Genomic DNA, 16,374 nt, shown 5'->3' with positions numbered 1-16,374 from the left:
ATATTGCGACTGCCTTCGGAGTTTCTTATATCTGCGTCCACGTTGTCAACATAAGAGCTGTGGCGTTAGTGCTCCTTTTGTACCATAATTTTATTGAATGAAATATTAAGCTTTGCTCCTACGAAATGGGTGGGTTTTTGTTACGTTACACACAAAGCTAACTGGCTATAGTTAGCCTGTACGTATGCTAGCGGACATTAGCTAACGTTGGCGAGACCGCAGCAGTAGAGTTTCGGCGAGCTAACCACGACAGTGTTGTCGCCCTCTCGCTCACAATCAACCTCTGCTGCTAACAACAGTCAACCTGCAGTGAGGTTTTGAAATGGAGACACACATATCGTATCTTTTCCTGGAAATCCTGGCCATTATGTTTAGGGCATAAACCAACCATAGGGGTACAATCAGGGGTAACCCTGCTGCTAACATTGGCTATTAGTCTAAAATGACAATTATAGCCATACATATATATATCACAGTAACACTGCAAAATTAAAGACAGACAAACAGATCTAACTAAAATCACGTTTTATTTATATACAAACAATACAAACAATAAGGAAAGCTTCAATACTTAACGTTAGTAGCAGACCAGTTTACCAATCTGGCTTTCTGCCTCTGCGCACGCACCCAGTAATGTCTGTAAACAGGAAACCCGTGTATGAAGCACTGTGCTATGTCTCACTCATCTCTTTTCTTTCTCTCTCTCCTGTGAATTAAAGCTGCCTTCAAGTGCAGTCGGAAACGTCGAAATCTATAAACGATTTGACCGAAAACAGTAATTGTGAAATATAAAGTCTACTTGTGCTTTGTTGGGGGGTTTAAGAACACAACAGGACGTCACATAGATGGGCTGTTTTATTGACACTCCCCCGGCCGCACCACCACTGTAATGCTATTAAATTGCTTTGTGCACTTAACAATGAGAGATCATTCTGTAGGTGGTGCCACTAGAGATGACAGAACACTGGCAGATCTGGGGCGTGGCATGCGCACACCAACAGGTACCAACAGCGAGGCCAGAGAGGTTACTGTAAATACTAGGGGTGGAACGGTACATGTATTCGTATTGAACCGAAACGGTACGGGCGTCACGGTTTGGTGCATGAATTTACACGGAGAATACACGGTATAAAAATAAATAAAACTTGCGTGCAAATTAATTAATGTAATGTGGAACTAATGTAATGCAGAACTACGGTTAGATACGCGGGTTCTTTAGGGACACCTAATCTGTAGCCCCGCCTTAGCTCTGAAGCTGATTGGCGCGCTGCCTATGTAGCCGATCTCTGCCTATGTATTCAGTTTTAATGAGTCAGAGATAGCAGCAATAAGGACGAGTATGGCGAGTGGTGGCGACCCACAAGAGTTAGAGGACCAGTCAGTTCCAGTAGTACAGGCAAAGAGAGTGGTGGATAAGACTGCTGTTGTAGATTAGTGGTACTTTTCCAGCGTTGCGGCTCCGAACCATAACGTTAGTTGGGACAGACGCCTTGTTTCTTTAGGCTAACTATATTAGCTTTAGCCAGGCAGGGAGCAGCTTTCTGCGGTGAAAAATGGCCGGGAGACACCGTGAGAAAGTTGCATTAATCAGGTAATTTAGAGAACAGAGATGCTGTATTTTCTGTTTTATAGCTGATTGTCTTATTTTGTTTACAAGTTACAGATGGAGTCTGGAGAAGATTTGGGGTACTTATTGTTTACATCTTACTTTACACACAAGCAACAAAACACGGTGTTTGGTGTTTTTAGCCTCAATGTCGCCTTCCAGGCAGCGCAATGGTTAAGGTCAAAGAAGTTATGTTAGTGCTAAGGTGAGGTTAGCCGCCCATAAGGCAACATTGAGGCTAAACACGCTGGCGACGGCTGGGCAAAATTCACAAGTTCACTAAAGGTTGGTATCTATCTCGTGAACACCTTTACACAATCACACATTCACAATCACCGACCCGACTCTTAGAAAACAAGCGATTGCGCCTGCTTTAGAAAGTTAACTAGTCGCAAGTTTGCGGTAAAATGCAGTTGGGTTGTCGAGGTCAAAACACTATATAGCAGCTGTGAATCAAATAAACATATTACATAATGTTATGGCATTTTTTACATTTTTTACACAAATTGCTTTCGAATCTGCGGGAAACACTGGACATGCACAATAAAAAAAAAAATTTGCCTTTTGCATTTTTGTTTTGCTTTTGTACCAAACTCGTACCGAACCGTGATGTCTGAACCGAGGTATGAACCGAACCGTGACTTCTGTGTACCGTTCCACCCCTAGTAAATACTGTAAAAAACAAATTTGGCCAAATGGTTGTAGAGGATGTCATTATTGATCACACTGTTTTACCTAATGTGTATTACCTAATGTGAAAACTGTAATCTATCTTTTACACTACAGTAGCATATTACTTTCAGCATTTCTAATGGCGATTTAAAACATTTATCTTGCATTGATTGTTACTCTCCAGGAACCATTACCCAATCGTGGTGGAGAGGTTTGTGTGTTCCTATGAACCTGAGGGCTGTATTGTCTGGAGCCTGGTGCTCCTGGTACGGTGTAAATATCTTAAAAAAGATTTCAAATTTCAATATGATAGATTTTTTTTTCACACACAAGGCTGATAAGCTGCAGCAGCACTGTTGGACTACCTCCACCTTCTCACAGACCTACGAGCTATTTCGGTGCTTAAATAGACCAACAATGTACAATACATACAATGTAAAAGTCCAAACATTAAGAATAAAACAAGCCTTATCTTTTAGCCTGGATGCCAGCCGAACTTAGCCCTGCCCACAACATTTGAGGTCGGGAAGTTTGGTCTGGACTTGATCCGTTGTGGAGCAACTATGCTCGAACCAGAGCTGTTCGGACCAATCAAATTGCCAGGGCGGGCTTTATACGATGATGGACAGATGATCAAGAGTAACGTAATCAACCACGTCACCAAAGAGCGCTTGGGTTGAATTTGTTTACAACAAAGATGGCTGACGCGATGGCAGCCATCTTCGTTGTAAACAAATTCAACCCTGTTATACTGTTATAGAAGATAGACAGTGCATTCATTTTAAAAGAGGAACAGAGAACCGCGATCACGTATGTATACACATTGCCACATCCGTCCGTCCATGCGTGTGTGTGTGTGTGTGTGTGTGTGTGTGTGTGTTGTGTGTTTGTGTGTGTGTGTGAGACTCCAGAAACACCCACACAAAACCTCTGACACACTCAGTAGTTGACACACTTTGCCTTACCTCCCAGCATTGATCAGCCCAGTGTCTTGTCCAGAGCAGATATCCTCCAGAATAAAAGCTTCATCACAAGTGGACATGTTAATGTGGGTCAAGTTCGGTTTACACACATCCAACCAGTAGGGTGTGTGTTGACCAGTGGACAGCTGGAGAATATCAGTTATCAGTGCTGTCACACACAGGCCAAAGATATGCACACCTGTGAAAAACAGCAGCAAATACTGGATCAGTACAACATGTAACCGTGTGACACTTTGCATTTTAAAATGTCATTTATTGTGTATTTATTCTGTGTCCACTCATATTCTGACAGTACATTCTTATGTTAAGCCGTTTTCACATATGAACTCATAGTCTCATGCGTCTCCACTTCCCCCCCCTGTACAAAATGAAGCCAAATTCCCCTACATACGAGCGATGACATCTTTTCAATGTGGACCTACTAAACTAGCAGTGCGTACTGATTTGCTCAAAAAGTAACATAGTATGCAGTATGCATACTACATCAAGCATCATCTTCTGTATGCCAAAAAAAAATTTAGGACAAAATATCTAGTATGCCTCTTATCAGTCTATCAATGCAAAGCGCCGGAACAGTCACAATAACCGCGGCTTGCCGTTGTGGCCAACAACTTTTTACACTTTTCGTCTGCTCCTTCATCACTAAATTCACTTCTGAGATTTTCTAGGCGAGAAATCAACAGTGTAAAGTTTGACTATGAGCAGTTTTACGAAAACGGATGGTCAAACGCTGATTTAAGAAGCGCCATAAACCGACATGACAGCCAGATAGTGCCTACCAGGTTGGCAGGACGGACAGCCATGCTCACAGAGCCCGCTGTGATTGCGGGCATAACGTTAACGAGCTCGCTGGCCGACTGTCACACACACACACACACACACACACACACACACACACACACACACACACACACACACACACCAATAATTTACTGTAGAAGTTGAGTTTCAGTCTGTTTGGTAGATAAATAAACAGTTGTACATAAAGTGGTAACAAGCTGTGGCATGTGTTATTAGACTTAAGGGGACACACCAAAGCATTTATTGGTTTATTTCAAACAGTGTACAGTAAATGTATTGCACTAGATATATCACAATGCTAATGTCCATCTGTTGTCCCTGAGAGTGCACATCTGTATCCAAAACATAACACTAATGTACACTTGTAGGACAGTAGCCTGGTCCTACCAGACTCTCGTTCATTTCATTTGTACAGAGAGTCTGGCCACTCTCCATTGACAAGTGTTAAGTTCCTTGAAGGCGGGTACTCTGTTGAAGTTTAAAACTATTGGATCTGCCCAGAGCCACTCTGGATCTGCCATAACCAATCGCTAACGTTTGGTTGTGACGTATGTCATGTGCATGTGCAACAAGAGGATGGACCGACAACAACTATCGGCTTAGCATCGCTAGCGTTTGCCCTAGCCAACTCCTTCACCACTAACGGAGCGAGCTGGAAAATCAAACTGTTCCCAAACCCCGTGGGGAGGAGGGCCACAACATCATGGCCACCAACAAAACTCAGCAAAGACTGTTCTTGCTCGGGCTTTAACTTCTGGATATTCGGCAGCGTTGCCACAACAGACCGACTGTTTTGTTCATGTAACAAAGTTACAGAGAAGATTAGAGAAGATGTTGAGCAATGCTTTATATACCAGTATCCCCTCGTTGAATACTGTGTTTGTCTTGTGTCACCATGAGCTGTTAGAATAATTGTTTAAGGGCGTTGGAGCTAAACCATGCAGAATCTTATAAGCACAGAATATAGACAAAGTTAATTCTTACAACATCTTTGTTCACTTATCAACATTCCTATGCATAGACAAAGTACAAAATATGGTTACAGTCTTAGAGCCCTTAGATGTTCCTTTACTTTTTTTTTAAAGCTTAATTTATTATGCGCTTTGGCAATCTCTGCTGGAAGTGAGTTCCAAGCAACCATCCCTCGATACAATACTGTACGTTGCATTGATTGTGTTTGGGCTCTAGGAACTTTAAAAAGACCTCTAGTGGCATGTCTGGTGGGGTATTTATGTGTGTTAGAACTAAATGTAAGTTGACTATACAAACAATTAGGAATTTTCAATTCATTAATGTTTCTAACACAAGCCAGGAGTGATGCTGAAAGTCTCTCCGCAACTTTCAACCAGGAGATTGACATGCATGTTGTTTACATTAGACCTAAGTGGACACTGAAGGGTAAAACGAGCTGCTCTATTCTGAACCAGCTGCAGTTTTCCTAGATCTTTCTTTGCAGCACTTGACCATACCATTGGGCAATAATCTAGATGTTATAAAACTAGTGTCTGCAGGACTTCTTTGGTCAGGTGTGGTGTTAAAAAAGCAGAGCATCTTTTTATAACAGATATATTCCTCCCCATCTTTGCAACAAGATAATCTATATGCCTTGTCCATAGCAGTTTACAATCTAAGATAACACCAAGAAGCTTTGTTTCCTCTACTTGCTCAACCGCTACATTATTCAGCATCAAATTCATCTGAGGTCTAGAGCTCAAGGAGTGATTTGTACCAAATACAATGCTTTTAGTCTTTGACATGTTTAGGAATAGTCTATTGTAAGTAACCCATTCTAGTGCTATCTGCAACTCTTTGTTGAGGGTTGTAGTTATTTATAGTATATATATGTATATAAATATAATAGTAGGTGCACACATGTATATTGTTGTATCATCTGCATACATAGACACGTGCTTTTTTAAAAGCAAGTGGAAGATCGTTAATAAAAATAGAAAATAGTAAAGGGCCAAGCGAACTTCCTTGTGGAATTCCACACTCTAAATGTTTTGTATCAGAAAAGCTTCAATTAAAGAATACTCATGTTCTATAAGATAGATAATTTTCTATCCATGATAAAGCAGATGGAGCAAAACCATAACATACAAGTTTTTTTTCAATAATAATGTGTGAATAATGACATCAAAGGCAGCACTGAAGTCTAACAGTACTGTTCCCACAATATTCCTCTGATCAATTTCTTCCAACCAATCATCCATCATTTGTGTAAGTGCAGTGCATGTTGAGTGACCTACCCTATAAGCGTGCTGATAGTCACTTGTCAGATTCTTAACAGAGAAGTAGCACTGTATTTGGTCAAATACAGTTTTTTCCAATAGTTTGCTAAGAACAGGTGACAAACTTATTGGTCGGCTGTTAGTGCCGGTGAAGGCAGCCCTAGCTTGCTTGGGTAAAGGAATAACTTTAGCATCTTTCCAAATTCGAGTAAAAACATTACTTACAAGGCTTAAACTGAAAATGTGGCATATAGGAGTGTCAATTTGGTCAGCAACCATCCTCAGTAGCTTTCCATCCAAGTTGTCAATACCAGGTGGTTTTTCATTAGTGATGGATAACAATGTTTTTTTCACCTGTTCTATACTCACTTTACACAATTCAAAAGTTCAGTACAGTACAAATTTTATTTTACTTTCATAATACAATTTCTTCTTGTTTTTATTCATTTTAGTTTAAGTTTGTAAGTTTATTAGGACAATGCACATTAATCAACATTTCTGTAAATGCACCAGTGTTGCAACCTTCTTGCTGTGAGGCAGAAGTGCTAACCACTGAGCCACCGTGCTGCCTCACAGTAAGTTTCTTCACCGGTGCATGCTTGTCAATAACTGGGTCCGTCATTTTACTCACATCAGACAAATATATTTTACATCATCCACATACGACTCACAGCAGAATTGCTTGTATGATCTCTTAAACACTACTTTAGGCCCCGCCTTTGGAACTTTAACTTTCCTGGATATTGCTACTAGATTTTGATCGCTAAATCCTATGGGAAACAACACCGTTTTTGAGCACAATTCTACAGCATTAGTGTAAATGTGATCAATGCATGTGGATGATATACTTCTTGTACTGTCCTCGAATACCCTGGTAGGTTGATTAATGACCTGAACCAGATTACAGGCACTGGTTACAGTGAGAAGTTTCTTTTTTAGTGGACAGCTTGATGAAAGTAAATTAATGTTTATGTCTCCCAGGAGGTAAATCTCATTATTTACATCACATACTATTTCAATCATTTCACATAAATTATCTAAATACTGACTGTAGAACACCTGGTGGCCTATAACAACATCCCACCAGCATTCGCTAACATGGAGGGGGCAGGGCTTATGACCTATACTGCAGCCAGTCACCAGGGGGCCATCCAGATGTTTTAGCTTCATTTATACAGCCTATGCATCAACCCCTGGTTCCCACCTTCTGGAAATACTCGAGACGAGGGGTGGCGCTGGGTAGAGTGTGCAGCAGACAGGACATGACACCGATTCCACGGCTTCACAGAGCCGTTCCTTGAATGTGTCTGATGATTTTGTATGTTTTCTTCTAGGTTTGCACTCGCTTGCTGTAATTTTTTCACAGATTTTGTAATAGTGAGCTGGCAGGGTAAACACCGTTGGATGTCTGATCGAGTGATTCAGACATTTGCGTTGTCACGTACAGCTCTGCCGGGTAATGTCTACATAATCTCAGGTTTGCAGTGTATGTGTTAAAGTATCTTTACTGTTACAGCTGTTGCCTGTTGTCATTTGTTTCTTTCTGTTTCTGTGCTAGAAAATGCATATAACCAGTAGCGTGTATTGTGTTCTCCCACCTATGAAGCGGACGGCCCTGCGGATGTAGGAGTTGAAAATTACAGCCTGCAGCGTTGATGTTGGCCTCAGTCTGCGTGGCTGATGACCTCCTGGAGAGATAGCAGTACAGAATGGCTTCTCCTATAAGAATCTGCACAGAAAAAAAAGAATGAAAAAAAAGATTGTTGGCAATGCAGATGCTACATCATCAGATAAATTTGGCTCACTGATCCGCTGAATAAATGAAATATTTCTGGAGCATTCATTGGCACACTAGGGCTGGGTCATATGAAGAAAATAAAATATCACGATTAGGGGTGCAACGGATGACAAAACTCACGGTTCGGATCGGATCACAGTTTTGAGTCACGGATCAGATCAATTTTCGGCTCAGCACAAAAAAGGGGGAAATTTTAATAATTGATTATAAATGTAAAACCAATAATTTACAACAATAACTTTTTTCACCAGTAAATTGCTGTTAAACGACGAAAAACAGATGACAAAAGGGTATTTTACAATCACTTTGAATGCATCATGAGGTTTACCAGTGTTAAGTAAACGCACCATTTAGTCCCGTCTGTGTTGTTTTCCGGCAACAGCAGTGACCATAGTGCTAGTTTGTGTCTTTTAACTCGTAGCTCTAGCGGCAGACAGTTGTACGTCCCGTTGTTGGAATCCTCTACAGTGAAATACAGTCACACTTATATCAATATCTGTTTTGGTACAGATATTGTAGGGTTGACTATTGGTGCTTTCACAAAATATTTACACAATGAGATTTTTTGATAAATAATCATCAGTAATGTGGATATACTGATATACTGATATACTATACTTGGTAAAGGCAAATAAAATAGCAGCAAGAACAGTATGGTAAGTTCAGAAAATGACATTACTGTAGTGCAGCCTGTTAAATCAGGAAATTGGTTAACACTACAACTGGCATTCTGTTGGTTGGGGGACTTTAACAGGGTTGTAACACAAAAAATCCAGGAGTGCAGGAGAAATCCGATAGAAGATTCGCAAGCACACAGAAGCAGCCTGAGTGCGATGAGAAGGGCTGAAGCTGGGAGCAGGAAATCTCTCCAAGCAACAACATATCTGAGTCCGAGCAGAAATCACACAAACGGACGTAAAAGCATATTAACCATTCACTGCACGTGATCGCTAGTAAACATATTACACTTGCTCTGCTAGTCAATCGTTAGCTAGCTAGCTTTTAGTGCATTTAAAATGCCTAAAGCGAAAACTCTATAAAAGAGCCTTTCTTCGATGTCATTTTTCAGTTTTTCAAGAATCGGTTTAGGAATCGGAATCGTTTTAAAAGTACCAGTTAGGCATCGGAATCGTAAAAATCCAAACGATACCCAACCCTATCGGCGATCACTCGGAATCGAGTATGATGGTCCTCCTGGGGTGTGTCCTTCTTGTGTGTCTTCAGATGCTCCACTTGCACAGCCGATTCGGTGGTGTACTTCACTGTCAATGTTTGCTTTTAAGGAGAGGTGGCTACCCAGGTAGGGAAAGTGATCCACGTTCTCAAGATATTCATTTGCAATTGTTATTGTTGGCGGAGGTGCGGAGATGTCTGGTGGGGGCTGGTGGAGGATCTTGGTCTTTTTGATGTTCAGGGTCAGTCCAAGAAGCTTGTAAGCGCTAGCAAATGCATTGATTGTGGCCTGAAGATCTTCTTCTGTGTGGGCTGCAATAGCATTATCGTCTGCATGTTGCAGCTCCATGATGGAAGAGTGGGAGAGCTTTCGATTTAGCTTTAAACCTGTTTAGGTTGAATAGCTTGCCATCTGTTCTGAAGACAAACTGGACACCGGTGGGTAGATTGTTTCCAATGAGATGGAGGATGGCTGCTATAAAGACTGTGAAGAGAGTGGGGGCAATGATGCAGCCTTTTTTGACTCCGGTTTCAATCTTAAAAGGTTCAGTCTCAGATCCATTGCAGAAGACAGCTGCTGACATGTTGTCATGTAGGAGTCTCAGGATCCTGATAGATTTTTCAGTGCATCCACACCTGGACAGGATTGTCCAGAGGGCCTGGCGGTTGACGGAGTCAAAAGCTTTGGTGAGAACTATGAAGGCCATGTATAGTGATTGTTTTTGTTCCTTGCATTTTTCTTGTAGCTGTCTGGCTGTGAAGATCATGTCAGTTGTGCCACAGGCAGGACGGAAGCCACATTGTGACTCAGGGAGGATCTCTTCTGATAGTGGGAGGAATCTCTTAAAAAGAATGCGGGTGATCTTCCCGGTGGATAGGAGGGAAAATTCCCTGTAATTACCACAGTGATATACAGTGGGGCAAAAAAGTATTTAGTCAGCCACCAATTGTGCAAGTTCTCCCACTTAAAAAGATGAGAGAGGCCTGTAATTTTCATCATAGGTACACTTCAAATCCAGAAAATCACATTGTAGGATTTTTAATGAATTTATTTGCAAATTATGGTGGAAAATAAGTATTTGGTCAATAACAAAAGTTCATCTCAATACTTTGTTATATACCCTTTGTTGGCAATGACAGAGGTCAAACGTTTTCTTCACAAGTCTTCACAAGGTTTTCACACACTGTTGCTGGTATTTTGGCCCATTCCTTCATGCAGATCTCCTCTAGAGCAGTGATGTTTTGGGGCTGTCGCTGGGCAACACAGACTTTCAACTCCCTCCAAAGATTTTCTATGGGGTTGAGATCTGGAGACTGGCTAGGCCACTCCAGGACCTTGAAATGCTTCTTACGAAGCCACTCCTTTGTTGCCCGGGTGGTGGGTTTGGGATCATTGTCATGCTGAAAGACCCAGCCACGTTTCATCTTCAATGCCCTTGCTGATGAAAGGAGGTTTTCACTCAAAATCTCACGATACATGGCCCCATTCATTCTTTCCTTTACACGGATCAGTCGTCCTGTTCCCTTTGCAGAAAAACAGCCCCAAAGCATGATGTTTCCACCCCCATGCTTCACAGTAGGTATGGTGTTCTTTGGATGCAACTCAGCATTCTTTTCCCTCCAAACACGACGAGTTGAGTTTTTACCAAAAAGTTATATTTTTGTTTCATCTGACCATATGACATTCTCCCAATCCTCTTCTGGATCATCCAAATGCTCTCTAGCAAACTCCAGACGGGCCTGGACATGTACTGGCTTAAGCAGGGGGACATGTCTGGCACTGCAGGATTTGAGTCCCTGGCGGCGTAGTGTGTTACTGATGGTAGTCTTTGTTACTTTGGTCCCAGCTCTCTGCAGGTCATTCACTAGGTCTCCCCGTGTGGTTATGGGATTTCTGCTCACCGTTCTTGTGATCATTTTGACCCCACGGGGTGAGATCTTGCGTGGAGCCCCGGATCGAGGGAGAATATTAGTGGTCTTGTATGTCTTCCATTTTCTTATAATTTCTCCCACAGTTGATTTCTTCACACCAAGCTGCTTACCTATTGCAGATTCAGTCTTCCCAGCCTGGTGCACGTCTACAATTTTGTTTCTGGTGTCCTTTGACAGCTCTTTGGTCTTGGCCATAGTGGAGTTTGGCGTGTGACTGTTTGAGGTTGTGGACAGGTGTCTTTTATACGGTTAACAAGTTCAAACGGGTGCCATTAATACAGGTAACGAGTGGAGGACAGAGGAGCCTCTTAAAGAAGAAGTTACAGGTCTGTGAGAGCCAGAAATCTTGTTTGTTTGTAGGTGACCAAATACTTATTTTCCCGAGGAATTTGCAAATAAATTCATTAAAAATCCTACAATGTGATTTTCTGGATTATGTTTTCTCATTTTGTATCTCATAGTTGAAGTGTACCTATGATGAAAATTACAGGCCTCTCTCATCTTTTTAAGTGGGAGAACTTGCACAATTGGTGGCTGACTAAATACTTTTTGCCCCACTGTACATTGATATATTTGTGGCTGCCCGCCACGCAATCAATGTTGACCGTCACATACTTCCGTATATACTCTCTCTCTCTCTCTCTCTCTCTCTCTCTCTCTTGCACACAAACACAACAGACCCGACTGTGAATAACTCCTCCGTGCAGATTTTAATTAATTAATTAACATTAATTAATGCCATTGATTATTCTACACACTCCAATACAGTAATGTAGGTGGCAGTATGAGCCTTAAACTTGGTTTGCGAGCCGCTAATTAACACACAGCAGAAGAAGTTGCTTTTTCCCATATCGATCTTTTCCCCTGCAGAGAAGATGGCTGGAGACCATCCGGAGTTTAATGGTTAGTATTATGAATTTATTATCGGTATTTATTCAGGGTTTTCACTGCATAGAGAAAGTTTTGGCGCCCCTTAAAGCGGTTTTAGCCAGCGCCAAAGGAATATCACGAGCGCCAAAATGTCTGATTTTCAGCTGCCAGCTTCCCTCTTACACCCTCATCCACGGTCACTACTGTATACACACATGCGGCTGGCGCTGATTTGACTGGAAATGAACACTCCGCTGTATAGCGCTGATGGTATCTCCGTTTGCAGAGTCAGACTGTACTGGACTCTTCCGGTGACTATGCTGCTCTGGGGACCGGCGATGCAGCGAGAAATCGCTGCTGTTGGATGCAGAGCTCTTCATCCGCGAGAGGTCCGACTGCTGTCTGGCTACGCTGCCGTCCATCAGTATTAAATTGGCTCGATGGTGTTTTTTGCCTCCAACGGCGCTTTCCAGGCAGCTAACCCTAACCTTAACCCTAAACATAACCATTGCCGTGCTGCCTGGGAGGAGACGTTGGGGAAAAAACACCAAAGACCATTAAATTGAGTCTGTAAAAGTAAGTTAGTCCTTTTTTCCGTGTTTTGGTACAGTTCATTTTAACACCTGATGCGAGCCATATGGGAGTAGCCTATGCATGAAACTCAAAGTTTTGAGTGCTGTAGCGGCATTGACCTGACTCCCTGAATATGCAGGGACGTGGTCTCGCGCCGCCTCTGTGCTGAGCCCCGTTTACGTGACAGCATCAGTTAAGCTGTATTTCACACTATGATGGTTACATTTGCAATTAATCCGCAGATCACATGCCTACCGAACTGTAGGTGTGGTCCATTACACTACTGTAGGCCTATAGGCTATTCAACATCACTGACAATTTATCAATATTTCAAAATAGAAAATATTACACTTCATAATGTTTTGTTTTCATAACACTATTGTATTTTTGTACAAATAGCTACAACAGTAATAGCAATTACCTTATGTAAGTCACTCCTACATTTTTCAACTGAGGAGCAAAACGTGCTCCTTGGGAAAAAGATACGGTTATGCCCTGTTCATACTTATCAAATGATCTGGACTTTGTTGTCAGATGCAAAAGCCCCCTTCCCTTACGGATGAATTACGAATTGTAATTGTTACCTGCAGAATTTTGTATTTTCCTTGACATAAATTAAGATGCTTTCACCATAAATTTGTGTGACGGATGCATTCAAGTTAAGGTTAATGTATTATGTTCTTAACACGCTTTTAATCTCATAGAAATTCAAAGAAGTTATTAGCATGTTATTAGTAATGTAAGACGCCTAACGTTTGCTAGTAAGGATATAACATTAGCACGTTATCAGCTGCGTTGTCAAGGTTAGCATGCCACGTTAACATTACCTGCTAGTCAATATTGACTTATGTGTAAGAGACACAAAACAATCCCCACTAGGGTAATTGGGTAAGTTGCAAACATTTTAATTTTCAATTTTCAAGAAGTTAACAACTTGTTGAAAGATTACATTGTGTGCTGTAACTGCCCCTGCACCCTTATAGCCTTGTGAATGGGACTGTGGGCAGAAGCTGTTATACAAAGTTGCCAAAAATATTTGCAGTATAATTAATATAAGAATTATGCACCTCTTTCCGCGCGTGGACACTCCCCCCCCCCCCCCGGGTCAGCTACCACCGCAAATGGAATCTAATTCTGTGTGAAACACTGTACCACATATCTGCTTTGTCACCCTTTTTGAAAAGAATAAGTGCATCCCTGAGGTCTGATGGTATCACCTCCTGGTCCCAGATTTTCATGATGAGGGCATGTTTATGCTGATGAAGGCTAGCACCTCCAGCCTTCAGGATTTCGGCAGGGATCCCATCAGGGCCCATCTCTGCTGCAGCCTTCTTCCACGTCCACAGCCATTGTAGTGATCCACCTAGGTACTCAGACACCATCCTCCGTCAGCTTTGCTGTTGAGGTCTTTTTCTTGAGTCGCGCTTCGCCTGGCACCTCGACCTTACCGCCAAGACGGCATTGCTCTTGGGATCTCAGGTACACACAAGCCTCTCCACCACGGCAAGGTGGCGACTCTCCAGAGAAGACACACACACACACACACACACACACACACACACACACATACTGGAATGTTCACGGCTCCATCCGAGACAAGATTATAATATGTCCAAGAGTCATTGGCAACATTGTTTGTGGGTAAGTAACTAACTATAACTATAACTAATGTCATAGTATCCACTATTCAAGACACACTTTTATCATTAACAATGTATGACAGCAAAAGGATAGGGTCACTGCAGAAGTTACTTATTATTTTATTAACCTTTATTTTATCAGGAAATAATCCCATTGAGATTCAGAATCTTTTTTTTAAGGGAGTCCTGGCCAGGACAGCACGGAGTGAATCATGTTTTTTGGATTATTGGTTATTATCATATACCGTTAGTGATGCGTCTGTTTTTGTTCCTGCATGCTGCCTGCTCTTATATCCCTGGCTGTCAGAGCTCTCTGCAGCGCTATTGCCTTGAAAATAATGTAATTTTTAGTTTCATAAAACGTCCCTGAATATACCAATATGTAGGACATTACTACAAAACTTCCTGCTATTACGTTGTCTTCTTCTGTTATTTATTAGTCTCGCATTAACAGAGCTACACAGCGCTGTCTGGAGTTGACGGCGAACTGAGTGGTCAACGCAGCGGCTGTGAAACGGTTTCATTTCCAATAAGTTCTTCACAATAAAAGTCCCCCATTATTTTGGTATTTGAATGCTTTTATTATGAATACTAAAATGTATGAATTATAAATTCAGGAAATTCTGGGGCTTCATCAGCAGTAATGTAACTCCTAGCAAACGATGAAATGTAAAATAAAGCAGATATAATATAAACTAAACTTCAAACCACAGAGATTCTGTTAGGAGCTACAAACGTACTGAACACAGAAACTTATAAAAACATCTCTCCTCTCGTACTCTCCTGCACAGGTCAGGCCCCCTGACTCCCCTAGAGGGTCAGAGGTTCACCCCCCATAGTCTCACAAAAACCTATGGGGACCACTAAGGACAACTACTAAGTAGCCCCAGTGAAACTTAAACTAAACTAAACTAATGTATGTGCTACATTAAATGAGAAAGAAATGTGTAAATCTCATTTCCAACTCTGAGTGTAGTCCTTCAGTGCTTCGTCCTCTGAACACCACAGGATGGCGCTAACACAAGTGGGCTACACTGCCCTCTGAATTGACTTTGTTTCACAGCGATCATTTCTCATCCTGTTCACCGTTCAGCTCTCTACTTCAGGCTGCAGCCGACAGTACACATGGCGGATCCTTTGTTCCCGAAAGTCTTGTTGAGAAAAGTCTTGAGAAAGTCTTGAAAGCCTTGATCTGGGGGCAATGGCATGGCTGATAGCTAGCTTGTCTTGTTGTTAATGCCATGGGTTTATTCTGTTTTATGTTTTATTTTCTAACTTTTTTTTTAATTTTAAGCAGACTGTTTTTCAGCCTCTCCTTAAAAAACCGAACCTAGAGCCAACCCTACCCAGCAACTATTTCAAAGCTCCCTTTCATATAATTTTTTTTAGAAAAGGTTGTTTCGACCTATATTTGATTTCAGTCAGGATTTCGTCAGAAGCACTCCAGAGACCGCTCTTAAAATCTCTGACATAACGATGTCCTCTTACCCTGGCAATTGTTTGTCCTGGTTCTGCTTGATCTCAGCGCTAGAGGTCGACCGATTAATCGGCCGGCCGATTTTTGGCATTTTTTTACATAATCGGCATCGGCCAATATCCCAGTAAATCAAGCCAATTAATAGGCAGGCGCATCTGCGGGCAGCCTAGTGTTAAAAACATGAATAGACGACATTTTTTACAGCGCACTCAGACCAGCTGCCTCCAGCCCCTCCCCTCGTTAAGTCTTGTGCCGTGTGTCTCGCACAGTCACTTCAGACGCTCAGACGCTACCGTTAGCAGTAGCATATTCCTGGTGTTCTTGCCTTGGGATTAACTGTACTAATGAAACCGTACAAAACACCGTGGCCACACCGCTGTGGAAGCTCCCCGAATGTCATTTATCAGAGTCTGGTTGTTACCCCTGTCCGTGGCAGTCTCATCCACTCCTATTAACAGAGCTAACTGGAGCTAACCGCTAACGGAGCTAACCACTAACGGAGCTAATCCTTGCTAACAGAGCCTTCAGTTCTCCGTGCCTGTATCCATTAACTGCATCTATGGACTCGAGCACGACTAAAACCCTTAATTTTATTAAATTGGCTGGACGAGTTTTAAA

The 16,374-nt window shown here is 42.0% G+C and overlaps 1 protein-coding gene across 1 annotated transcript in view; it reads right to left on the bottom strand.

Moving 5' to 3' along the window:
- LOC144526635 (phospholipid phosphatase-related protein type 4-like) overlaps positions 1–16,374 on the bottom strand; it is a 95,876-nt gene that overhangs the window by 38,467 nt on the left and 41,035 nt on the right. The window contains 3 exon segments of the mRNA XM_078264236.1: positions 3,244–3,439; positions 7,892–7,928; positions 7,930–8,022. Of these exon segments, the coding sequence (XP_078120362.1) occupies positions 3,244–3,439; positions 7,892–7,928; positions 7,930–8,022 (326 nt within the window).

This window comes from Sander vitreus, chromosome 12 (assembly GCF_031162955.1).
Source record: "Sander vitreus isolate 19-12246 chromosome 12, sanVit1, whole genome shotgun sequence".
In the NCBI taxonomy this organism is placed as follows: Eukaryota; Metazoa; Chordata; class Actinopteri; order Perciformes; family Percidae; genus Sander; species Sander vitreus.
This window is presented reverse-complemented; position numbering and strand designations above follow the sequence as displayed.